Below are 26901 nucleotides of genomic sequence, written 5' to 3'. Positions count from 1 at the left end.
GTGACCCAGACAAATTTAGTTTGATCAATAATGAAAGGAAAATAGGATTTGGCTTTAAGATTTACATGCATTGTATGTGCAAAAAGCCGGACTTTTTACCAATACCTCATGCTCAGGAACAACTTGCTCAAAACAGAATCATTCCAACTTATTTTCTTCCAAACAGCTTCACATTTTCTACCAAGTTGTCATATTAAAAATGATGCAGACCACAAGGAGCACGACTTTTCTTAGGTTGAAGCAACAGGAAAAAAACATCACCCAAGAATGTGAGTGCAATCAGCCCCAGAAACTGGGCAGGGTATTTCATTAACAGCTAAGTGTAAAACAGTTGTATTATTTAGGTTAACATTGGTCTCAAACATGTGGGACTGAGCTCCACACTTGAACAAGTGCATAAATACAGAGCTCAACGTTATTTCCTTTTACTTGCCACCTTGCCTTTATAGGAGCGAAAAATCAATACCAATACCTCAGAAATTATTTATATTCTACAAATTAGCAGGTGCTTCTGCTCACACCATGCTATTCTGCCAAAGTCTGCTTGTCTTATCCTTTTCAGGCTATTCCTTTATTTTGCATCATCTCTTTTGTCCAGACAAAAATCTTTTGTGAAAGAGTTATTATCCAACATCAAAGCATTCCTTCTGCTGCTCTTATCTCTTTGATTCTGACTTGAAGAAGAATATATGCATAATACAGGCAGATGGCATCCTACTTATTGTGCACTGTACGAACTTCAAAAATCTTAACTAAAATATGTGCAAAAAGCATGTAAAAGTGTGTATTTCAAAAAGCACAAATGGCTGTATCTGAATTATGGGCAATTCCCAAAATAGCAGTGAAACACTTGTATACTTCAAATATGCTTCAAAAACAACAACTCTTTTTTTGCCTCCATGAGCATGGTCTTAATATTGCAAAAGCTGCCCATGGGCAAGCAAAGTATGTCAATATCATTGCTGAAAGTTTTTATTGCAACTGCTGAACTTACAGCCCTCATTCGCTGAAGGCTTGAGTTTAAATCTGAGTGCAAATCACTGTAATTTGAGCAATGGATTTTTCTCTATCTGCCCAGGAAAGCTCACAGAAAGAGACAAATGGCTCACATCTATGCTGAATAATGTGGTACTGATTCTGGTTCTGACAGGAGAGCAAATTTGAAAGGAAAAAAAATAAACTTGTCAGAATCGGACATTACCTTATTTTGATCATTCCTGTGCAGAACACAAAAAATCCTAAACTTCAATATTATTTTAGCCCTTCATTTATATTTAGGAATAAGGTATCTGTTGCTACAGCAGTGCTTGACAGAAGCAATCAGCTAAAAAAAAACAGGACAAATATATTCAAGTTTTTCTCTACAGGGGTAATGGAGGAAAATCAGCTTGAGATTTAAAATGGCATACATTTGATAAGAACACTTTTAAGTTTTTCCACACAGTAAGTCATCTGTAATCTCCAGCCCCTCACTTACTTTTCAGTAACCCAGCCTGCCCTCCTCTCATTGCTTCCAATGCCAATGAAATTTTGGCCAAGGTGGAAAAACTTGGCTCTAGCAGTAAAAATCTGTATGTCTTGCACCAGCTCTACTTCTGACCCTTCTGTCTTAACATATTCACACTTTTAGTGGAAAAACATTGTTCCTGGGACTGTTTTTGTTAACATGAAAAACTAATGATTAGGCTCTCAGTGTGTAGCTGGATCCTATTCTTCAGTTTTTATCTGACTACTCAGCTAATTTTTTTGTTTATATTTTATGTTATTTGTCACTGCTTTTCAGGCCAAATGGGACCTCGTACTGTAAACAATCAAAAAAAACCATTTGCAAAGTAAATCCAGAACACTGTTATAATTGGGCTCCTTGTGAACACGTGGCCCCTTTGGATGCAAGAACACAAGATTAAAAATAAGAGGTACAACAAGCATATGTTAGCATGGTTATATCAAGAAATTAGCACAACATGAAAATTAGAAAAACAATAATAAACCTCACCAGCCAGTACGCTACAAGGAAATGTAAGAGAAAGCTTAGGCACAAAAGGTAACATTCACTTAAAAAACACATTAAGGCATGGAAGAATACCATAATTAAATAGGAGTTGAGTCTTTGCATTCATTTTTTCTCCTTAAGAAAATCCTGACAAGAAAATTTGAATGAAAAATGCCAAACAAATCCATATGAAAACAAAAGTAACATTTAAGATTAGCATCACCCACTTAATAATGACACCCACTTATTAATGACCATTTACTAGTTGGAGCAGCACACATATCTTACAATAATTTCAGTTATGCTACACAAATGATATGAAACAATGGCAGCTTATAAACACCTGCAAAGTACAGCAGACTACAACCCTTCTGAATTGTCTTAGAAAACCAAGGAAAAAAAACCCCACACTAATGAATGGCTTTCAAAGACAATGGCAACGACACCCTGCAGACAACTGTTGCTGCTTACTCCAATAAAACCTCTGCAGCATTCTGCTTTTTTTCCAAAAGAATCCTCAAAGGATACTAACATTTTTACATACATGGAGAATATGTATCTATATATATATATAAATTTTTTTAATAAAAAGGGAAAATGAAAGGAGGAAACACCCACCAATACAAATCAGTCCTGTAGGGTCCAACTTGCTGCCAGATGAACACTCACAGTGGAACGACCCAAGGTTGTTCCTGCAGGCACCATTGACACATGGGCTGCTTTCACATTCGTTTATATCTGTAATCCAGAAACAAAAGGCATTATTAGGACTAAAGAGTGACTCTGGGAAGTACTCCACGGTAATTTATATTCTCTAAATGCTGTTGTAGACTGTGAGGGGCCAAGACTGCCTGAAGTGTTTGCCCCTCCTCTCCTCCCAGAAGTTTTGTATCAAGAGATACAGGGACAGACAGGTAGGCTGTATTTTGAAGTACCCATATTTTGGAGGTGTTTATTAAACGGCCCTTTTCTACAAGGACAATTAATTTCCAACAGCATGGGCCATAAAGTTCTCCAGCATCAATTACAACTGTCCCGTGAGAAAACACAACTCTTTGTTCACAGAATGCAAATGCATTCCCACCCACACCATGCAGAGAACAAACAAAGCCCTCACTGTTTCTGCCATTTATGGCCCCATGAGAAGAATTAAGAAAACCCTGTCAGAAGCAAAAGATCGCAATGCTGGGTGCAATTCCCCAGTTATGGAAACGCCGGAGAAACAGCAGTTGCAATTGGAATACTGTAAATGGTACTACTCTTTAGCCCCAAAATCCTGTTTATCATCGCTGTGAGGTTTTTAAGCTTGTTCACATGCAAGAATAGGACCCCTGCAGACAGCATTATTTGCTGATGTTTTTCTTTTAAGTGGAATCAGTTTTAAGGTTGAAACAATACACATTTCATTCTCTCCAAGAAGACTGTTGATGCATATCCACCATTTCCCTCTCAACTCAACTAATCTGATTTTTTTTAATATGTATCCTGAATCAAGCCATACATTCTAATGCAACCAGTTCCCTTTGGCAGGCTTGAAGTTAAAAATGTTTAGTGCTTGCTTATATTTGCTAGCAGTGCTTCAGCAGTATCTTGTGATATCTATAAATTAAACTATCTTAATTTAAATTAATTATAACCTAATGTAGTATCTAGCTAAGCACTAGAGATATTAGCAGCATGTAGAGATCATTTTCAAGACAAACTGAAATGCCCTCTGTATTTTTTTTTAAGTTTTCTAAGAGATACAATTTGCTATTTTGTTATGATGCATCAAGCCTTCCTTTCACCAGAGGTGTGCATGGTGAAGGAAGCAACAGGTATTAACACATATATAATAATATGAATGTATTAATTAAAAAAAAAAAAAAGAAAGCAAGAGAGAGAGATAAAAATGCCCAGAATCAGTACACTTTGGAAACTGTGATATCTCTTTTCATGCCAAAAGCAAGCACTTAATTTAAAAGCCAGCTTTCACATATCTTTTACTTAATGGACTTATCTACAAAGAGCAAACAGGATTTGGCTTTGGCTGTCACCAACTTTCTGATCAACAACTGAGCTTTACACTACTGAAGCCTGATTTTAAACTGTGGATTGCCCATTTTCCAGATTAATCACACACAGATACAGGGATGTAAGATCTAAGAGGCTTTATCAGGTCAGGACAATGTGCCTCATTGCTAATTCTGACAGAAAAAGCTCCAAGTCCCTCTGCATCCAAGCTGGCAATTTGGAGTCCTCACCAGCAATTATCTGCTCTGCACCAAGGCCTTCTCCTCCCTGTGGATATATTTTATACTCTATTACCTCAATTTTTAGTACCCAGGAGTGCTCCCTGCCTCTGTTGCTTCCCACTCTCTGTCTTCCCCCAGCCAGCAATAGGTATTGGTGGAGAGTGGTCTCTGCTGCTTTTGCAGAGAAACCAAAGTGGTTCTGAAAATCATAAATCACTCTGACTCAGGAAAAAAAAGCAATCTAAGTATCTATTTTATGTCAAATAATCCTCTGAATATAAATGCTCTGAGACAAAGACACTTTTGCTCCCTCTCCCGCTGCCATCTTGCTTTCAGAAGTTTGTCTAGCTTTAAAAAAAAGTGAGAAAAAATTGAAAAGACAGGACAAACTAACAAAACAGAAGTGATGTATTCTCCATCCAAACAATCACAACTGTTACTCCCTTCTTTAAATAAGTTGCAACCGGAGAGAAATTTCCATGAGGGACCAGGCCTCATCTGTGAAGGCACTTAAAGCTGAAAATGGGTGATTTTCATGTGAGGTGTCACACTGCTTTAAGAGCTTCAGCTGCCCTCACACAGAGGTTTGCACAGACACAACCAATGTGCAAGACAAAGTGAAAAGCAGACAGGTGTCACTGTCCAAATCATCGCTTCAAGAAGATACATGAAAGTTAAACTCCTTCACATTTATGGGAGTAATATGAGGTCATCATGCCTACCTTTGATTTTTTCCCTGGCATTTAGCAAGGCAGGATTACAACCAATTTTCTTCTAAGAAAAGACATCTTTTTGTTTCAAATTTTTAGAGTTTAAATGAAAATCTGACAAAAATAACTGAGGGCCACACGTGGAAGCCAATGTCCCCAAAACTACAACCAAAGAAGGGAGTAAGTGGAGATAGAGACAAAACCTTTCATCACCTTTTGAAGAGTAGAGTCAGCTCTCTTGGCTTCATGGGCCATGCTCCAGGCCTTTCTGCATTTGATATACTTTAGCCCTACACTAAGTAAGAAGAAAACAAAGAAACAAAACCCCAAGCCAAATAAATTTCGATAGCAATAGGCTGAGAATACTGCATTGACTACATCCCAAAATTGCCATCCAGGAAAGAAAAATAAAATTAAAAGATGATATTAAGTGCACTGCTGAATCAAGTGAAAAAGTATACCATGCACAATGTAAACAAACTCCGAAAATTGTTTCCCTACAGCTTCTCATGATAATACTAAAATGGTAATTTTTAAATTTTTTAAATTTGAGCAAGCAACAAACCAAATGGATTTTATTTTATAAATAAATATTTTATATAATATTTTATATATTATACCATACACTATTTTGTATGGTAAAATAAAACCTGCTATGTATGAAGATATTTATTGAGGTGTGTTTTAAATTTTTTTTCTCCTAAGTGAAGTGAGTGTACATTGTAAACGTCAGAGAAAGAAAAGCTGAAACAGTCCACTGTACACTCCTGGAAATGAACTTCAAAGCACATCTGGTTTACATTTAACTAGTTATGTCACTGGAAACACAAACTAAACCATGGAGCTTGTCATAAAAATCTCAACTTTCACAGACTCTGGTGCCTCAAACAAATCTACTCCGTGCAACAAACTGATAACATTTCAATTGAACTACAAAGAAAACAAGAGTTTTGTTGTTTCCTCCGAGTTGCTGATGAGATTCATATGAACAATTTCTTGGTAACTAATAAGCATCAGAGCATTTTCCGTGCTCAACGCAGAGCTCCTGACTACAGCAGGTTTTTACAACCAGTGACCTTACAACTCCAAAACGAATTATGAGAAACAGGATTTGGGCAGAAAGAGAGTAATTTCTTTCTCTGCTGCCAACCCAGCATTACTACTGCCTAGCCAACGTGAGTAAAAACGCAACATTAAATATTTTTACAGACACTTTTACACAAAACCCTTCCTGACCAGCTTTTTTACCTCATTGGCTAAATTTAGACATCAATCCAAGGACAAGACTCAAGATATATTAGCAATAATAGTACCATTACCATTAAGAAATAAATCCAAGTTTACTGTTTGAAAATGCAGATACGTTTTATTTCAACAGGACTGGCTGGGCTGTCTGCATTCTGGCTCCTCACCCACCACCCAGCTTTAGGTCAGTGTTTTATGCTCTGAAGTTCTTGGTAGTGAGCACCTCCCCTCACCACACCACAGCAGTTTCTCTGTCTGGAAGATTCCCCAAGAAACATGTGCATTAAGTGCACACAGTACACTGTTTTCACAGACAGAAATCTTGCGGTGCACAGACACGAATCACAGAGAGAAACCCTGCAGAACAGATTACTGAGCACTGTGGGCAGGTAGGCACTGAGACAGCTTGGCACAGAAAGTCTTGTAAATCCACGAGGGCTGGCACGAGAAAAGCCCCACTCTGAACAAGTGGTACCAATCTGGAACATGCCAAAGGAGCAAGAACTGACTTCTAAAGGCGTCCTCTGAAACCCACAAGTATTAAAATATAAAGGAATGTAATTTCTTCTGAATAGAAGGGGTGAAGACGTTTTGTATGGAACATGTGAATGATTTTATACTGCCAGAATTTAAAACCTTGCCACTTCCCTTTCTATGTGTTTGCTTAGCTGTATGGCAGTAACTTCTACCTGATCAATAATAATGAGCTGAGGATAGTAAAATCTTCCACCACTTCAGAAAAATCTGGTTCACATAACAAGTGTTTTGCGACAAAGAATTACAGCTTCCCCATCACTCAAAGAAATGCAAAACCATTTACTATAAAAACTTCCTAATGATTATAAATACTGAGATTTACTGTGGAACTAAACAAAAAGGAGAAGACCAAAAAAATTGTTCAACTTCTAATACTAATTAAGAGTTAGCACATAAGCTAACACTTCCAATTTTACTTTTTTTGGTACAGTTTTCCATGTATTCCTTTTAGTAACTAAAATTGCTCATTAATTTCTGCTATACGACATTTTTGCTGCTTTAACATCTGTAGTAATGTATTAACTAACATTAAAGTACTAACTAACATTAATAGCAATATTACTATTTAGAAAGACTATTTTTAAATATTACTATTTATAAATATTAGTATTTATAAATATTTATATTTATGAAGAAATCAATTTTGATTATACTGAAAAAATGAAGGACAGTTTTAGTATTACTGGGCAGTAATACCCAGGTCCTGGAATGCATCACAGATAATAGGATTGATCTAGAATTAACTATCACCCCAGACTGAAGGGAGAGAAGAAGGGAGAAAAGAAAAAGGAGACTCTGTGATCAAGACAGATGCACTTCCCTAAATGGCAGATGTGGTGCTCCTGCTATGTGATCAAAGGCAACCACGTATTGTAGGTTAAAAATGTTGTAGCTAAGCAAAGGAAAACATCATCACATCAAATTAAATTATTACTTTGAAAGAAATTCAACAGCAACACCAAACACACTAAAAAGCAGGGAAATGAAAAGAGAAATGTGAAAATTTAGGCACCATCACAGCTCTCTCTTTTCCCCTGGTATGTGCCACCGCTCCGGTGCCGGTTTCGCTGTGACGCGGCAGAACGCAGAACAGGTGTGACAGGAGGCGCAGGCTGCTCACCTTCACAGGTGTCTGTCTCGGCGCTGAACAGGTAGCCCCGGGGGCAGGAGCAGCTGTAGCTGCCCGGGGTGTTGCGGCAGAGCCCGTTGTCACACAGCAGCCCGTTCACAGAGCACTCGTCAATGTCTGCAGGGACACACACACACACACACCATCACCGAGAGCGACAGCTCTGGCCTGCAAAGCTCTCACTCACTTTCAGGTTTCTGCTGCAAAGATTTCTGTTCTGCCTTTAAAGTTGTTTTGTTCTTTCCACTAGCAAACACAAAAATTAGTTCACGGTTAGGTTTAAAAGAATAATTATGTTTTCCTGCAATGACCCTGTTCATTTGAGTTTGGTCAATGACCTTGACCTTGGTCAAATGACAATGATCTTTGTCATTTCTATGACCACACCATAAAAACTAATGGAGGTTTACTTGGTCTGAAAACAGTATTTCAATTATTTCTGTTATTTAAGCACAGAAACAGCAGTGTGTTAATTACTGTTCTGTCACAGACATGTTTTCTGAAAAATCCTTTCCTTGGTGTTTTTCCTCCTGAGAAGCTGAAAAGCCTCAGGAACAAAATGCAAACAGTGGTTATCTGCTGCTGTGGAATGCAACAGGTGCATCTGGGATTGGTCTCATGTGGTTGTTTCTAATTAATGGCCAATCACAGTGAGCTGGCTCGGCTCTCTGTCCAAGCCACAACCCTTTGTTATCATTCTTTCTTTTTCTATTCTTAGCTAGCCTTCTGATGAGATCCTTTCTTCTATTCTTTTAGTATAGTTTTAATGTAATACATATCATAAAATAATAAATCAACCCTTCTAAAACATGGAGTGAGATCCTCGTCTCTTCCCCCATCCTAAGACCCCTGCAAACACTGTCACTCTGTTCTAACTCTCTTTTATAGGCTAAAATTGTTTTTGTTATCAATGAAGTGCATTAAAATCTGTCCTCTACAGTTCGTGCATGGCAGCCATCTCAAGAGTACACATACACGTCCCCTCCAGAGGAACACTGAATTTAAAGAAAACAGGATTAAGACCAGGATATCAAGTACATTGACTAGGTACAGTAACATAATTCCCTGAACTCCCTTTAAACTAACTGAAAATAATACTAATAAAATGTAATGTGTCTTCTTCACTGCCCTACTACTTATTCTGTGAAAGAAGAAAAAAAATATAATTTTAAGCCTCCTCCTTTAATGGCCATCACATGTCAAAATAAGCTATGTTTATAAATAATATTGATAAGTCAGGATAAACATGACATTTTATCCTGCTTCAGGTTGTCTCCTCTTTATTGACTGCTTGATTTCCCAAACCTAATACTGCAAGTGAAGTCTTACATCAAACAGATTTTTAGAGAGTTTTTAAGTGTAAAAATATAGAAGAAAAGTGAGAATGCAATATAACTACAATCTGGTGAATTTTGGTTTCCCCAACCTCTTCAGATTTTCCAAGGTGTGCTTATTCCTGTAGGATTCAGACAAAAAAGCCTAAATTTCCCCAGATGATGAATCCAAGATTTAAGTCTGGCAGTCATAAATTAAAAAAAAAAAAGCTCTTCTTTCCTAACCTGTCCTAAATCTAACTTCATCTGATTTCAACCAAGGAAAGGAGGACAAATTTGTAAACTGACTTTTTCAAGAGCGATTCTGAGCTTGTTGTCATGCAATGCTTTAGCCCAAACTGTGCAGTGTGATGAATGCATTATTTCATTAGAATCTCACAGAATAACTTCAGATTTGGACTGTAATCTGTTGGGATAAGCTCTGTAAAAACACTGAACAATGCAGCTCATGCTTCAAACCCACTTAGACCTGACAAAAATTCTGTCTGCATTCTGACTGATGACCATTTTTATTTCCTGGCATCTCATAAATTGTGCCATTAATTATAAACTTTCAACTTTTTATCTGAGTGTTCACACTTAAATTCTTTTATGGAAAAATTCTACCCAAGAATAAACACATCCTCACATTCAGTCAGCTTTATCTTTAATTTAAGTAAATACATAGATTATACTAGCACTTACCTAATCCCAAGAGTAACTAGCTAAATAAAACCCCTTCCAATAAAATCCACTTGGAGAATGAATACATGAAGAATTTTAAAAATAAAAACACCAGTGCTTTTCCTGCCAGAAGGTCATATTTAGGGCTTTAGGAAGTGACTAGATGTAAATAAATTTCCTTTATTCAAGCAGATGAAAGGAGACACTTTCTTTACTTTGTGTTTCCTTTGCATCACCAGGAAGGAATGTTTGATATGAAAACTATACTGCAGCTATAGACCAGGTTTTCCCCAGCAAAACTGGAGTTTTGCCAGCAAACAGGTCAGGAAATCTTTAAGTGCAGAGAGCAATAATTTACCAAAATAAACACAGTACTTAGGGACAATACTTTGGACATCTGATGGTTCCTGAGAGATTTCTATTAGCTTTTAGTTTAAACAAATTTCGCCTTTCTGCTTAAAATTACAAGGCTATAAGCAACATGATCATACAATGCACTTGTGGTGTAGCACACTTTTTCTGGATGTAAGAATTTCCAAAAGAAAAAAACAAAACCCCACTGGATTTCATGTATGGTCATGAATAGTAAAATTAGTTAGATGGAGAGTGAAACCTGCAATGTTACCTCCCAAACAGCAACACAGTAAAATATAAAGTACGCAAAAATATACAGTATGCAAAATATACAATAAGAATAAAAATTATGCCGAGATTGAGAAAAGCATCATCCCGAGTTTTTTGCATTTTTACTGTAGCTTGAAGAAGCAGATGCCTTGCAACCTACATCCTGTCAGGTCAAACCAGCATCAACGAAATGATAAATAATTAATCCACAATAAAAAAACCAACCAAAACTTACCCACACAATTGGTTCCAGCAGGATCAGGCTGGTAGCCACTGTTGCAGTTACAGCGATAGCTGCCACGCAGGTTTTCACAAATCCCATTGGAGCAAATATCAGGATCCAAAGCACACTCATTAATATCTGCATCAGCACAGCAACACAGGACAGTCAGGCACTGCCAGGTATCCCAAACCTGCTCCTGTGAGAGGTGTGGGCGACACCTGACTCCCTGCCAGAGCCAAGGCACAGCACAGGTGCAGCCCAAAGGCTGAAAGAGGTGATTATTCTCCTTTATTTGACTCTAGAGGGCCAAATCTGGAACACTGCCCCCAGATTTGGGCCACTTTACATGGGCCCACTCCTCAAGCCTCCCATGCACCTGCAGAAGCCTGTCGAACTCTTGGTACTCTGTGCTAAACTCAGCCCCAGAGTGCTCCAGCTTTCCCAGTCCCATGCCTACACATCTGGGCAGCTTTCCTCTGTTCCTCACAGCATTCCTCCCTGGCTGCACTGACACTGCACTTCCTTCTCACACTTCAGTTTGATCCTTACGCAGCCACGCTGGTCTTTCCCTTCTTTGCCTGATTTCTTATGTGCGATCAGAGAGCTCTTGCGATCTCATGAAAACATCCTCAAAGCTCTGTTCTGCTCCTACAAACCTGAGGGCAGTTTCCAGGGAATGCCATTCACTTGGGATGCCTTAAGCAACTGGAAGTTCATGCTCATGAAATTCAGGGTGCTCTCTTTACTCTCCACCTGGCCCACACCCCTCAACTCAGCGTCAGTTCCAACAGGGCACGACCAGTGCAGTTCAGGCTGCCACCAGTATGGACATCACTAATTGATTCATTACTCATTATTTCATCTGTGCTGATAATCACAGGTGCAGTAATGCCTCTGCTCTGTTTAAACTATCACCTGGATTAAGAAATTTTCCCCTCAGAGTGCTCCAAGTGTCTCCTGGACTACACGCAGCTCATGTCAGTGTGGCTAAATGCCCTCAGCAGCCTGTGGTACAAGAAGAGGCTGAAGGGACTGGATTTGGTCAGCTGAAAAGAGGGAATATCAGAGGGACCCCTAACAGCATTAGCCTGATTTTAACAGATGATTACAAACAAGATGGAGCCACCTCTCTGAGGTGCACAGCTGACAACACTTGCAAGATGCAACAGTGGAAATTTAAATTAAACACCAGGAAAACAATTCTTCACCTTGAGTGTGGCTAAGCAGTGGAGGAAGCTGCCCAAAGAGGCTGTAGGAACTTTGTCCTTGGAGATTTTCCAAATTCCCCCAGGCAATGCTTTGAGAAATGGTTCAACTTTGAATATACCCTTGCTCTGAGCAGAAGGTTAAGTTGGATCATCTCCAGATATCCTTTCCAACCTAAACTGACAGGGAACTACATGTTTGTAACAAAAAGCTTGATGCAAAATACCCAGTCTGTGGACCCAGTGCCTCTAGTTTAGGGATCTAGGTAAGAAGTTATAAATTACTAGTTGACACATAAATTTTCCTAATACATAAGTAAAACATAGGTCAAAACTACAGCAAATTAAGTCCTGTAAGTACTTGCTGGAAATTTAAATTTTTTTCTCAGACAGACAGGACAGGATGATGGATGAGTTATATACCCTGAATTTACAGTTCCATATGAAATTTCTGCTGTAGTTGGAAAAGTCCAATATATTCATATGAACTGTAAGAAGAGGAACAGACTAATTTTAATGCTTCTTGCCTCTGAGGAAAAGAGAGTTTTTCAATATTTTCCTTCTTCTCATATGGTAAGCCCATTACTTTAAATAGCTCCTTTCCCAAACCCTGGAAAGAAAGGGTGCTGGCCTAGCTGTGACTTCAAGAAAGGCTTGTTTTATACTTGTAGGGCCCAACTTTTCGTAAAGAACATTTCCTCTTTAATCACAGTGCAGTTTAGATACTGATTTAATACATTTAATCACATATGCATTTGGAAAAAAACCATGCTACCCCTGGATAAAACTCAATGCTACGAGACGCCCGAAAAACTTTGTAAGAAAATACGATTTGGCATGCCACTTCAAGTTTGTGTTTTCTTTAGAGCAAAATGGATTCTGTAGCTCACTAGACGTGTCTGGGTCTTGAGGACAAGCCACACAAGGAGTGTATAGGCAGTGACAGGAGCAGAAGCATGAAAATTGGCTGCAATGCTGCTGTACAAGAGGCACAGAAAACCCTGTGTTTGCTCTGGAAACCTGAACAAAAGAGAACTTCAGCTGAGACATGAATGATCTTTGTCATGCACTTGGTAGACAGCGCAGTTGTTTCAATGTTTTAGTGAGAAACTGCATTTTCCACGTGTCCAAAAGGACACATGAACCTCTCCACCAGGCTGCATGCAAATTCTTATGGTAGGATGCTGCTTGTTTTAAGTACTAATGAATGCTGACATTACTTCTCTGAGATTTAGAGATTCTTCCATGGACCCTATATAATTCACTGAAAAGTAAACTGAGAGAATTCATAAATTCCATGGATTTCACATCACTCATACAAGCTTACAGCATGTTAAGCAAGGAAGAAAAAAATATGCAGATACTTACAGTACTGAACAAAACCAGAATTTCTTTTATTTAAGAGCTATTTTTAAAATTTATTTAGGCTATTGCTAAATGTAATGATGGGAGCTCTTATTCTGTTTCTGCTGTATAGAATAGGAGCTTTAATGCTGACAAGGATAATTATTAACACACCAGACAAATACAGAGCAATAAATTTTATGCTCCTATATCCTCCTATTCCTTCTTCAACCCATTTGACTTGTCTGGCAGCTGCAGCATGCTTTGCCCCTTCCTCAGACCTGGCTCAGCCATTGTTTCTGAAAATCCCTGTCTCTGTGGCACTAGGAAAAGGATGTGGAGCTTTACAGTTCCCAATACTAAATGCAAGTGGTCAGTTTCAGGACTTTTTTTCATAAGGATATGTTTTTTTCAGTTAAGCTCCCTTCCGACTTTTAACTCTCCAGAGATAACAGTCTGTCCATGGAAACGGTCCATGAGTGAACACTGAATCTGGAGTGAAAAACTGCTCTATTACTATCCCAGCTGACTGAAAATCAACTGCAAATGCAAGTGACTCCTGTCAGATGAGAGAGAACTGTTTTATGCCTAATCTGAAAAAATTTCTGATCTCAAACAACAACAACAAAAAAATCGTAGGTCAGAACCCTGAAACAGATTACTTTTTTTTCTTGAGAGGGTCAGGCAAAATCCACTGTTCTAGAGAATTAATTCCACCCTTTTCTCCAGACAACATTGAAATACTGCAGTCTGAGAATTAAAATACTAAAATTAACATATTAATCTTGAAGTTAAAACTCCACTCTAGTATGTTATCAAAAAAATAATTCTGAGGATTTTTTTTTTAAACTTTGAATCATTGTCCTGGGGTGATTTTATGATGCTGAATTATTAAATTGTTAATCAGTTGTTAAAATTTCAATGTAACAACATTTCAATGTTAACAACAAAATGTTGTTAAATAAACAATTTTATCCACTTTTCTTGAAAGAAATTTACCTCCTGAATTTCCTGGGGGAGGGGCTGCTTACATCTGCCTTCTAGAAACAAATACTTGAGAAATTTCCTCCCAAAATTTGCCCTAAACCAGGACAATCGTATATATTAAAAAAAATATGCAACATACCTCTTCCATCAACAGTAATACCTATTCCACTGCTACACAGGCCATGGAACTCAGCTGCTCAGTTGAAGTGGAGATGTTGGGGAAAAGAAAATGTCATTTCCAGTATTTCACCTTCTTTCATTCTAAACTAAACCCACATGTTTTTTTTTTTTTCCCAAAGTAATTTTTCTACCATGTAACTGATGAAATGCCAATGTTCACATGAAATAACCATTTACAGATAATTTAGTTAAATCTATGTAAGGTAGCACTCCATCCTGAGCTTTCATATATATATATATATATGTGAAAATTTATTTATTTATTTATTTATTTAACTCTGGTCATCTAAGTTTGGTTTTGTATATATATATCTATATGTATATATAGATCTATAAAAGTTTGGTTTTATATATAGTTTTTAATATATATATATATATATATATATATATATATATATATATGACCAGAGTTAGAAACTTAGGTGATTTCTTTACAATCTTGACACAATTGTGGTCTCAAGGTCTCAAGTTACTGCTTATAATCACACTGTCAATTTTACTTGTTTGTTTTGTTTTTTTTTAATAGTTTTCTGCTATACTATTAATACTAAATGGAAATTCTGTCCAAGATGCACCACCTCAGCTCTGTAGCCAAGAGATTTTTTTTTTACAATCAATTCCCAGGTTTACTTAAAGAATTGATTCTTATAAAATGAAATACATATTTCTAGAAATAATATGGGCTGCTCTTTTATTCTGGATTGACTGGAGCAGGAAATTTACAGATTCATTGAAGAATTCTGCTTATTCTCTTGCAACAATTATTACTTAGAGCAAACACTTAATTCAGGAACCCAAACTCACCCTGTTCACTCTTCTTTCGGGCATGAAATAAAAATCAACAATGCGATTTCAACAATTTTGTTTAAAATCTGTATGTTCACTGCAGCGCTCAGGGAAACACAAAACTTGTACCTGAGTTTCTAGCAGGGCAGGGATGGCACGGCTCTCCAAAGCCATAGTCAGGGTTGGCACAGCAGCATTCAGACTTTGTCACAGCCCCAGGGAAGGGACGGACACACAGCCCTCTCCTGATGCCCCCATAGCATGTGCTGCGCACGTGAGTATCTAGAGATAAAGGACAAGGGGAGAAATAATTATTTCCTTAGGCTGAAAATTAAATGTATGCATATTATCCCTTATTTTTGGTCAATAAAAAGGCCACACTGGCTACATCTGCGCTGCCTTAAAAATCCTGATGAGACCAAGGCCAATTCTCAGCGTGGTTGCCTCCTGGAGCTTTCCCCAAAGCACTTTCAAACCACCTAAACTAGGATTTTGTGACCACATTCAAAGGCATTCCAAAGGACCCAGCAAAGGCCCACACCCCAAAGCAGCTCTGTAAATCCATCAACAAACGTCCCGACGTAAGGAACACAGAACAGCCTGGATCAGCATGGGGTGGCTGATTCTTCCCTTTGGGAAGTACCACAGACATCTCTGAGTTCCAGAATGGTTCCTCAGGTAGGATAACCCATCAGCAGCACAGGGCTGGTAATATGGGATAGTGTATTGGGATATATATATATATATCCCAATATATATCCCACATTACCCATAATATCCCAAAATAATGTAAATATATATATATATTGAGATATACATATTATATTATAATATGGGATATTATACCAGCTTCTGGAAGGAGGAGCATGGTCTCCAGCTGTATTTACAAAATCATGAATAGAAGTGCAATTTTAGCAGATTGTGCAGACAAGCATTTATGTGACATGACCATCTTAATAGGTTTATACATAAACAGGCACCAGTGCTGGTTTAGCACATCAAAGAAGCCCCAAAATCTAGCTGGGAACAGCAATCTAACAAATTTTACACACACTAGGCAGTGAGGAAAGCAGTGATACTGTCCAGACTATAAGCACCTTCAGGGGGTTTGTGATTAAAAACACACTCTGGAAGTTAAAGTGCCATCCTTGGGAAGAGGCCTGGAAATGGTGGGCCGGATAAACCACCACTTGTCACACAAGCAAAACACAGAACACCTGAAAGGTTCTTCAACCCTGAAAACCAGTCCAAAAAAAGACAGCAGAAAAATTATACAAGCCAACCATACACGTGTAAGATTCACCATGTACACACTGCCAGTCTTACAGCTGATTTAATCACATAAATCAATTTGACAGCCTTGGCCAGTAAGATGCAAGAAATGTCTTACAAGACATACCTCAATACTTACCTTTACAGGAATATTAATCTCCCCTACTTATCCAAGAACTATGAGAATGTCTCTGAGACTGCTTTGTGTACATTTCTTTGGGGTTTTGTTGTACTTTTCTGGTTTTGGTCCTTCTAAACTTGAATGCTTTTCCCCATGTTTGCTTACAGGATAGTATCAGAGATCTTTGAACAAGCATGTAATTGGACAGTCCTTCTAAAGACGTGTAGCTGAGAACTGCAGGATACAGATAATCAGCCTTTACTTTTGACTCCTAAAATTCTTCAGGAGCTGCAGAAATACTCTTTTTTTCAGGTATCTTTATGGGCCAGAACAGAACACAGCTTTAATTCATGCTGCTTGACAGTCCCGCAGTAAAACCACCATGCACTGTGGCCTGGACACGAGCCTGAGTGGACTCAGGAACTGAAACAAGTTTGAGGGAATCCAGACAGCTCCTTGCTTGAAGTATGACCCCAAAACAACAAAGGAAAGTTGCATGAGAAGCTTTACAGTGAATGTTGAACATCCAGGGCCAATCTAAATAAGAACTGGCAATTCCTTATGCGTTCTGTCGGCCCTTTGAGTGTTGTAAGCTGGCTCCTGTATAACAGTGCTGCCTGCACATAAATGTTTTCTCTTGCCTTTGGTATCGCATGGAACACATAGTTCTGGAGCACAGCTACATATGTCCTAGATTTTAGAGGTTTTTTTCCCTGCCAAGAATCTAGGTGAAGCCAGTACAACTTGCTTGCACTTGACATCAGGAAAAGATTATGATGCCTGAAAATAGTCGAGGACTTTTGCACAAGAAATCTCTGTTCATTTACTTGGCAAAATAATTAGTGGCATCACATGCTTTCCCTCCATCTCAGACAAGTCCAGTTGCCATCCACAAGTTCTGCTATGAACAAAGGGACTTCAATCACTGCCCTGTCACAGATGGGGAGGCTTCCCCCTAGTTATGGGCCTGTGAGGGAATGGAGAAGCAAGTCAAGGGAAGGAAATGGCACCAAGGGAAACTGCAGAAGGACAGGAGGCTGGAAAGTGTGGAAGACATACTCTGGAGGAAGGTTTTCAAAGATGTGGAGTATGGGAAGTAGCTGAAGGAAGCTACAGACGTACTGAGCAACTGCTCTGCACAAGAGAGCAAGTGCTCTCAGGGCACACCAGTGCTTTTACAGAGAAACTGGGGACAATGTCATGCCTAGTTACAGGAAAACAGTCTGATCTACACAGTCAGTGATTCACCAAGCCTGTGAGAGATGAAGAACCAAGCTGCCTCTCCCCCAGCAACTGTGTGACAAGGAGAATGTTCCCCTTGGGCTGTGCTACGAGCAAGAATGAGGACAGGAACCTCTTTGTGGATGGTTCAATTGCTGCAGGCACCTCATGAAGCTCAGTTCTCCATTCCACAACAGTTTTGAGTCTGCACTTACTGATGAAGCTCTGCTTCTCCCCATGTTTAGTTTGATTAGCCTTTGGCTACACATTCCAGAGCACCAAGAATTTATTTTTTGCCGTGGATCAGAGACTAGCATTGCTGCTGCTGTACCTGTGTACCTGTTTATGGGCCTCTCCACTCTGTTGCACGGCACAGCACTTCTACACTCTTAAATTTGGCAGTGTAGCACTTCAACCCCTACAAAAATGATGATCACCACATTTGTGGTCAGTATCAGGTGGACAAGTGCCTGACCCACACTCAGGGAAAGTCATTGCACCTACCCAGGAGCCTTAGAAGGACAAATCAGGCTTATGACAAACACTTACCCATTTGGCTCTACAAAATTACCAGGGTAAAACAAAGCTTGGTTACTCTGTCCTGGATGGCTCTGGGCAGAGGTAATTAGAAGTGTCTCAGCAGAGAACAAACAGCACTGTGTGAAGCTGGAGCCACAGCTCAGCACAAGTTCTGAGGTGATACACACTCACACACAGAGCCAGCTGAGGTGTCCAAGCATGGGGCTGCAGCTGGAAGTACAGCCAAACCTAAAAAGCCTCCAAATATTCAAATATTGGAAGTTTGGCTCCAAGTATTTATCTAGCTGTTCCATGACTCTGTAACTGTTCCTCTTCCAAGCATTTGTTCCCCTTTACTGTACCTTTTTCAAGCTTGTATAACATTCTGTGATTGACTCAACCATACTTATAAATACTAAGTAAAACAGCATTTCCTTTCTGTGTGCACTCCCACCAGGATCAAGGTCATTATTTAGAAGTAAAATAGAGCTCAGAGAAAGAAGGGGCAGCTGGACTGTGGGCTCTCAGATTTTATGTTCCTTGCTGGTTACCTAGCAGACTTGTGGGAATGTTCTTACAAGATTTCCAATTTAAGTTCTTAATTTTCAAACTACCAATGATCTTCTAGCAGCCAGAATGTCTGAAAAGTACTATTTAGGTCATGCAATATATGGAATAGAATAGCCAGACACAGAATTCCTGTAGTTAACACAGCATGTGGATTATATATAAACACACATACACAATTCTGAACAGTGGACTGGCTTGGAAATTCTGCTCTCAAGTCATGTGTGAGGATATTTTGTTATGCATTATTTGAACTTTGCTATGTTACTTTATGGCTGGAATAATTACATCATCTTTTTTTAATGAATTTTCCAACTAGATCATTATTCTGCTTTAAGATTTTTTTGTCCTGTGAAGGGAACTTCCTGTTGAAAATGTAAGCATTTATGGTAAGCCTTAAAGCTGTGTAACACGTAACTTCTAAATAAATGGTATTCACAGATGATGGCCAACCTGTCAAGCCTTTTGCTGCTAGCACTGGGGCAACATTAGGTAAATGAAAGCACAGAAAATTGAGTACTGTATTGATTCTTTGCAGCTGTATCACTGACAGGGGTAAAGATGAGGCCAACTTGGAACACAAAAAAGGTACTGAACAGCCTGTACTCAAATCTGTTTTTGTTGGTGTGCCACTGAGCAGTGAAATTCCAATATTTAAAACAGTACTACAGGCCTCTTCTCATTGTTTTACTTCTCACTGCTTTTCTCCAAACTTTTAATAAACCACAAGAAAACAACTCAGCTACCACACAGGAGGGAACACAACTTGCTTTTGTTGGTTCAACCTTCAGTACAGCTTTGCTTACTAAAACATTTAATTTACTTAAAACAACAAAATTTGTGTTCCAACTGAGAGACTGAGAATGTGTTGTGGCTTTATTTGAGCCTATGTTTTTAAGACAGCCCTCATTTTTTATCACGCATTTTTAAAGCTAAAGTGGTAACAGAAGGGGCTAGCTTGTGCTGGCACTTGGTAGAAACACTTGTCCTAGATTCTGTTTTGAAGACTTTTGAACTTCAGCACCATCTGAAATGTTATCTGAAATGAGCAGCATGAGGATTTAGTATGTCCCATCCCTTGGGTGTGAGAACCTCCAAAGCATTGTGATGCTGGTTTTCCTTCACCTGGAAATATGCTGACAAGACAAAGGCAGATACAACATCCGTAAGTCCATCAGCAAGAACAGTCATTAATTGTTAATTACCAATTAATAAATATGATTCTTGTGGAGTCTCTGTTCAGTGACGTGCCTGATGACAGACACATGCAGGAGCTGGGGAAGGAGACATTTTGGGGATACAGAATTGATGTTCTGAGACACACAGGGAAAATCCCGTGGATTAAATTAAGGAACTTTGCAAAGTACACACAGTATCATAATTCTCAGAAATCCCTGTCAAATATTTATTCCTCTCCTCCCTCCTCACCAGCAATCAGCACACAGAAGAAGGGATTGAATGCTTCTTGCCTTCTATACTTATTTAATTCATCAGCTTGAAAATTATCTATTTTTTGTCCCACGAGCTTCCTGAAGATATGCTAGAGCTCCGAGCAGAGCTTAGTAAACAATCTCTGAAATTCCAACCAGTACCATTTGCGAGGATAAGAGGCTGATTACATGGCAAAATACTGTTTTTCATCAGACTAGAAAGGGAATGTCTCAAAACCAAAAGAAGATGCCAGGCAGAGCAGGCACTTTAATGAGTACACATTTATATGAGTAACAGGTAAACAAGAGGTACTGCCTCATTGGAGAGAGAAAATTAATTTCTTGTCTTTTAACAACAGGATTATGGGATTGCCTCTTGTTTGTGGTTTGATGTCAACATTATTTAGCAGTAAATAATTTGATGCATTTGATAATTAATTAACCCAATAATTCTGCTTGTTTTTCCATGAAGAGAAAAGAATAAAACTGACTTACCTACACACACACGACCATCAACTCCAACAACCAAGCCAGGTGGACAATCACACCGAAATGAGCCTTCAGTATTTATGCAATGGCCGTTCATGCAAATTCCTGATGTCTGGCATTCATCAATATCTAAGAGGAGGCAAGACACTTCAGCAATCAATCTGTTTTTAAGCAAGATTACAGCTAATAGTTTCAGAACATTATCAAATTACTTTATGATAATAGATAACAGCATCTTTGTTCTATTTCTAATAAAAATTTAATCTTGGAATAATCAAAATTCCAGCTGCACAAAAAAATAAAATAACCCCAAAACATGCAGAAGAACTTTAGGATTAGAGGTACTTCATATTCTACATTAAGCAAAATCAATGATAAATTTTCCCCTTTGTCCATCCCATATTTTAATTTTGCTTTAAAGTATGGCTAAAGAGCACCAGACACAAAATATCCTTATGATGGTTAATTTTAATTTCAAAGAACTATTAAGGGGTCATCAATTTCTAAGCACAACTGCATGTTATTAAGAAAAGCACAACTGTAGAAATGGTTAAAATTCGAATCAGAAGACTTACAATTTAGATTATTTACTAGAAGTGGCTTAAGTCCAAATACACCTCTGTGGGCAGCAACAGGTATTTTCAATTAGTTTGCTGAAACTGGAGCTAAATCAGACTTAATGTATTCTTAAAATGTTTAATAGAAGTTTTTAGTGATGGTACTTTAAGAAATTTACAATGCTGTGTGACCCGTAAAATGACTCAAGTGCTATGCGCTCTGAATTATTAGAAAAATGATGTGGAAAATATGTGTGTGTGTGTGGGGCTCATCAATGTAAAATCTTTCAAACCTCTTAAATTTACCACACTGCTGCTCACTTTACCATTTCACAAAAGGCCTGAATATTTTTATGTATTTACAACGCTTCAGTATTTTTCAGAAGCTAGTTTATTGATCACTGTGGCTTTCCTAACACTATGAAATACTTCTTTCAGTAAATTACAGATCTGTTTGCAGGCAGCTAAAGAAATCTACTTTAGCGAGCAGCAAGGTGTTATATGGCTTTGAATCAATCCATGTTACCAGACTGCCATTCCTGCAGGGATGAACAGACAGGAAAAGCCATTTTCCATCAGTATCCCCCCCAAATTTCACATACCAGTACAGTAACGTCCATCCGGAGCCAAGACAAATCCCGGTTTACAGATGCATTTAAAACTCCCATCCTCATTTATGCACATCCCATTCAGGCACATGTTTGTGGTGGCACACTCATCGTGGTCTACAAAATATTGCAAAGAAAACTGATTTTAGTTTCTCACCCTCCAGAAGACAACAGAGTGAAAATAATCACTCAGGACAGGTGTGGCATATTCCTTCACTTGAAGATTAATTTCTGATCATAACTGTGATAAAGTATCTCAAGAGTTTTCACTCCACATAAAAAGCAGCAATTTTTTTTTTTCATGTTCTGATCAGTTGCTTTGCATATTTCAGCAGGCTGTGTACGAAAGGACAGGGTGCGTCTTTCTTTCATACATGAGAGGATAAATAGTTTCCATTGCCTGAGAGAACTGAGCTTGTGGTTCATCTAGCAAGGGTTTTTCTTCACACCGTGCAGCCAAATTTAAAAACAGATGTTTTCTTCAGCAATGCTGATTTATGGATCATTTGCTGTGAAGCTTTATGGAAAAACATTATTCTTAGGACTCTTGAGGAGAGGTGCAGCTTCAAAAACAAAACTTATCTCAAATTTTCTTTGAGATCATATGATTCTGTACAATAACTATTTGAATCAAAGGCCTGTAAGTTCACAGTATTTCAAAAAAGGTAATCTTTAGTGATCCTCAGCTCTAGTATGAAGCACAATTTCCAGAACCACCAAGCTAATGCCTGCCCCATTCTTTAGAAGGGTCCTTACCCACACAGTTTCGTCCGTTTGCAGTCAGCTCAAACCCAGCATTGCAAATGCACTGGAAGCTTCCCTCAGTGTTCACACACCTCCCATTTTTACAAAGAACACCATTCTGAACACACTCATCGATATCTAAGGGGAAGAAAAAACAAAGCAAGCCAAACAAATGAAATCCTACACAAACAGAGAACTACAGTTAAGATAAAAATGCATTCAGAGGCAATTAGTGCTTTGAAAAATACTGGCATGTCACTCAAACATTACTTAGAAAAAAGTTCAAAAGTAAGTTAAGAATTTAGTCTGCTTACTTCAGGGAAAAATAATATTTTTACAGACATGTACAGCAAATGCTACATTTTGTGAAGCTTTGCAATTTCTTCATGAATACTTTTAAAATATGATTAATACTTTCATCTGCATGCACACACAAAAAAGCACCTGTCATTTTTTTTTTTAGAACTCCTGTCTGGGAAATTCCCCGAATGGATATTCCAGAATAATGGATAAATATTAAAAAACAACAACAAAACAAATGAGGCGGCAGCCCAAATCTAGAACTGATTTAACATTGGGATGTACTGAAACTGCACTCCTATCTTTCAAATCCCAATTCAAATGGAGTCTGATGCAAGGGGTCAGAACACCTGCAATGCCAGCAGCCATGGAGCAGTTTCCTTACCAATGCAGGCTTGCTTGGTGGGAGTTCTCTGGAAACCTGCGTGGCACTTGCAGTAATAGGAACCAGGTGTGTTGACACAGTCCCCGTTGGAGCAGGGGTTTGATGTGCACTCATCAACATCTGCTGGCAGCACAGAGAGGCATTAGTGACTTCACAAAATCTACAATTTTTTTTTTCCGCCCAATCTGGAAGCTTCTGAGTGAAAAAGAGGGTAACTAGCAGCCAAATGCTAATTACTAAAGCCAGTTCTTGGTGCAAAATCACTGCTTTGCCAGGAACACGGGGCCGTTCCTGGTTCAGCTAGGCAGGCATTTGTAAGAACTGAAGTGGCACTGCATCATTTGTAAGCATCTTGAGGGACAACAGAAAAAGAATCTTCTTGAGGATTTCGAGACCTGATGGTTGCCTTTATGGTTGATTTAATACAACCCAGTTTCGTTTAACTCAATGGTCATTTATGCTCCTTCACAAGGAAAAAACAATACTAATCAAAACAGGCACTTTAAATGAGAGCAAGCCACGGCATCCAAAACCCACCCCTATTATTTTACAGGTTTGCTGTAAAAAACTGAGGAGGAGCTGCACACCAGCAGGAGGGATTCTTAATGAGACCACAGTCTGTGCACCACATCTCAAACATTTATGCCCCACTGCACCCTCAACCCCAGTCTTTGCACTGAGTAATGCCAGATTTAACCTAACCCTCTTCTGTAATGTACCTTACTCTCCTTTCCAAAAGTTTTGGGTCTTTGGGTGCAACCAAACACATTTTAACCAGCTGAAATGTCAGAAACAGCTCTTATTTGACATGGGGCTCTGAAAACTTCCACAGTTCTTTTCAAGAGCCCTTTCCCAAATTTGATATCCAGTAGTTACCAGTGAGTCAGAGGTGTCTTTGGTCACGATAGCTATTCCCAGATCTAAGATAACAATTGTTCTTCTGTAAACCCTCCAGAACCCTGTAATCCACTGGAGCAGAGTGGGTGTATCCCACTGGTAAGGCAGGAATGCTGGATCAGTCCCCATAGCAGCAGCTAAAGGATGACCTAGGCAGATGCTCTCTGTTAGAGCTCAATTTACAGGTGACAAATAGATCCCTTGATGAAATCCCCCATTTCTTAATCAGCAATTTTTGCTACTTTGACTTTTTCCTCCAGCTAGGCCCTTCACTTACTTACAACGCTCTTGTAATTACTCATCTCTTTATTCAGGCAGGCTTTTAACAGCAGAAAGCCAGCAGTGATTTGCAGGAGTTTCTGGCATCTGGCTGAAAGCTGCCGTAAGAAACTCTGAAGCTGATCAGTTCCTAACAATGATGATTTTCCCAAGCATTTTGCAGTGCATGCTTCCAGAAATACCAGGAAAACCCCAGGGCAATTTTCGTGATCATTTCCACTCACTCCTTATCAAATCTGGTCCTAGAGCTTAGCTCATAACATCTTGAGAATACTGGGATGCAACAAAAAATTGAAATCATAAGGATGTTTATGTGTACTTTCTAGAAAGTGCTGTTTCACTAACAACTTCTAAAATCACTATAAAAGATGGCAAAAGGTTCCTTTTGTTCTAATTTCATCATAAATAAGACCCCCATCTTTAACAGGAATGAATGAGGTAATGAACACAAAGTTTAAACCCAGAGCATCACCATACAAAAAGAACCTGTGTCTACACAAGTCACTGATATAATTGCCTGGTTACAGCACTCTTGGTGCCCAGATACAATCTGTGTAAACAGCTAAATGGATAAAGGAAAAGCAAATGGAAGAATCAAACACCTCCCCTCACAAGTAACTAGCTCATTCACATTTGCACGCCCACTGATCACTGCAGTAAAACCACAGGAACTGAGAGGAGATAAAGAAAAGAGGAATTCAGGGTGTTAAATACAGAGGTATTTAACCATGAATTTTTACATGCCAGTCTGTGTCACTGTAGTAGTTTCCTGTCCTCAAGCTTTTCTGCCATACCTGGATGTTGGGATGCTCTTTGTCATGAGTGGGGTGATTTTTCACCAGGGGTGATTTTTCCTCAGTGCTCAGCTGATATAGGAAGGGGTGAAGGAGGATTGAACACCACCCCTCTGAATCCCATCTTGACAATAATTTTTTTGTCAAGTGCCCTAATTCAAATGAATTTACTGTATTTATATTTTGCCCTATTATAAGGGAGCACAGAGGGAACTTATAAATAGTTGAAACAGTGCTCAACTGTTTTGTTGAGTTTTCCTGAAGAGAATGACATTTAGGATCTTCACCATTACAGGCTCCAACTTGCTTCAATAAAAGCCCATGTTCATGCTCCAAAGGATCTGTCTGTAAGTTTATAAACTCTACAGCAGGAATGCAGAGGTTCTCTATCAAGCAGCTGACTTAAGCTTCAAAAATCCTTCCAAAGACATGTGCATCCTTCATGCACATGACTTCCACATGAAATATGCTTCTTAAGATGGTCTTACTTTTATAAGCTCTTGATAACTGAGGGAAATGGCAAATGTATGTCAATATAAAGGAGTTGCTGGCTTTGATTTTGCATTGAAAGCATGCATATTCCAGCAGTATAAACAGGAAACATTTAAGTCAGAGATATTTAACCCATTCATTCTGTCTCCAGCATGCCCCCTTCAAGGTCAAATGTTTGCTTTTCAGCACTTGCCTCACACACATCTCCACTTTTCAGTTTTTCATCTCTAACAACTGGCAGAATTCTCTCAGGCACAGTAGGAGACTTCCAAAATCCCCTTGAAAGACTTACTGCAATGAGTCTGGAGACAAATTTTAAAATTTTAAATACGCCTATTTGTATTGACAAGACAACTAAAATTCAACACAGCACACCTACAGGTTTGCTCCCACTTTTTAAAAAGTCTCTACAGTTTTATCCAGATTTTTTTTAAACAGAAGTGAACAAAGAAAGGTAATAAAATTAAAGCTGTCTATTTTGGAGAAAAGGACTGACCATTTGGAGTCAGACCACTTAGGACACTCATGGTCCTTGGACACGTTCTGTTGTGAGAACAGCATAATGCAACTTCAGGTCAGAGACAAGTAAGTAACACCACAGTTTTTTGGTATGGCAGGATAAATCTTGAATCGGGGCTTTTCTTTAACTCTATAGAAAAATATGTAACCATTTCTGGATTTAATTTATTGCTTTGGAAGCAGGCAGAGAAGTACAGAAATAGTGTTCACTTATGTGCCATTAACCCCATTACCAATGCCCCAAGATTGTTCTGTCAGTAAAAAGATAAAATATTCGAACTATAATATAGACATCTACTATAATTCATACATATATATAAAAATTAGAATATATGTCCTGCCTATATTTCCAAGAAACTTTATGTGTAATTTGCAGCAACTACTGTTCACAAATCCCAGATTCAGGGAGGAACTTTGGCTACTTCTTTATAACACAATTAGAAAATAACTGTGAGACAAAGCTGTATTATTTATAGAGCTCACAGAGTTATTTATAATTCATTGAGTTCACTC

General features: G+C 38.6%; 1 protein-coding gene across 2 annotated transcripts in view; it reads right to left on the bottom strand.

Annotated features, from left to right (window-relative positions):
- Positions 1-26901, bottom strand: part of FBN2 (fibrillin 2) — a 122787-nt gene that overhangs the window by 54278 nt on the left and 41608 nt on the right. For both annotated transcript variants that reach the window (XM_054282306.1, XM_054282314.1), the window contains exons 12-20: positions 23408-23527; positions 22735-22860; positions 21973-22095; positions 20820-20942; positions 15324-15476; positions 14368-14421; positions 10705-10830; positions 7840-7965; positions 2612-2731 (exon numbers count right to left, since the gene is read on the bottom strand). In XM_054282306.1, coding sequence (XP_054138281.1) covers positions 2612-2731; positions 7840-7965; positions 10705-10830; positions 14368-14421; positions 15324-15476; positions 20820-20942; positions 21973-22095; positions 22735-22860; positions 23408-23527 — 1071 coding nt within the window. The remainder of the gene's footprint in view (positions 1-2611; positions 2732-7839; positions 7966-10704; positions 10831-14367; positions 14422-15323; positions 15477-20819; positions 20943-21972; positions 22096-22734; positions 22861-23407; positions 23528-26901) is intronic.

Source organism: Melozone crissalis, unplaced genomic scaffold, assembly GCF_028551555.1.
Source record: "Melozone crissalis strain CALT ecotype California unplaced genomic scaffold, PUWL_Pcris_2 ptg000005l_1, whole genome shotgun sequence".
NCBI classification, from domain to species: Eukaryota; Metazoa; Chordata; class Aves; order Passeriformes; family Passerellidae; genus Melozone; species Melozone crissalis.
Note: the sequence above shows the minus strand (reverse complement) of the source record. Positions and strands in the feature narration are given on the sequence as shown.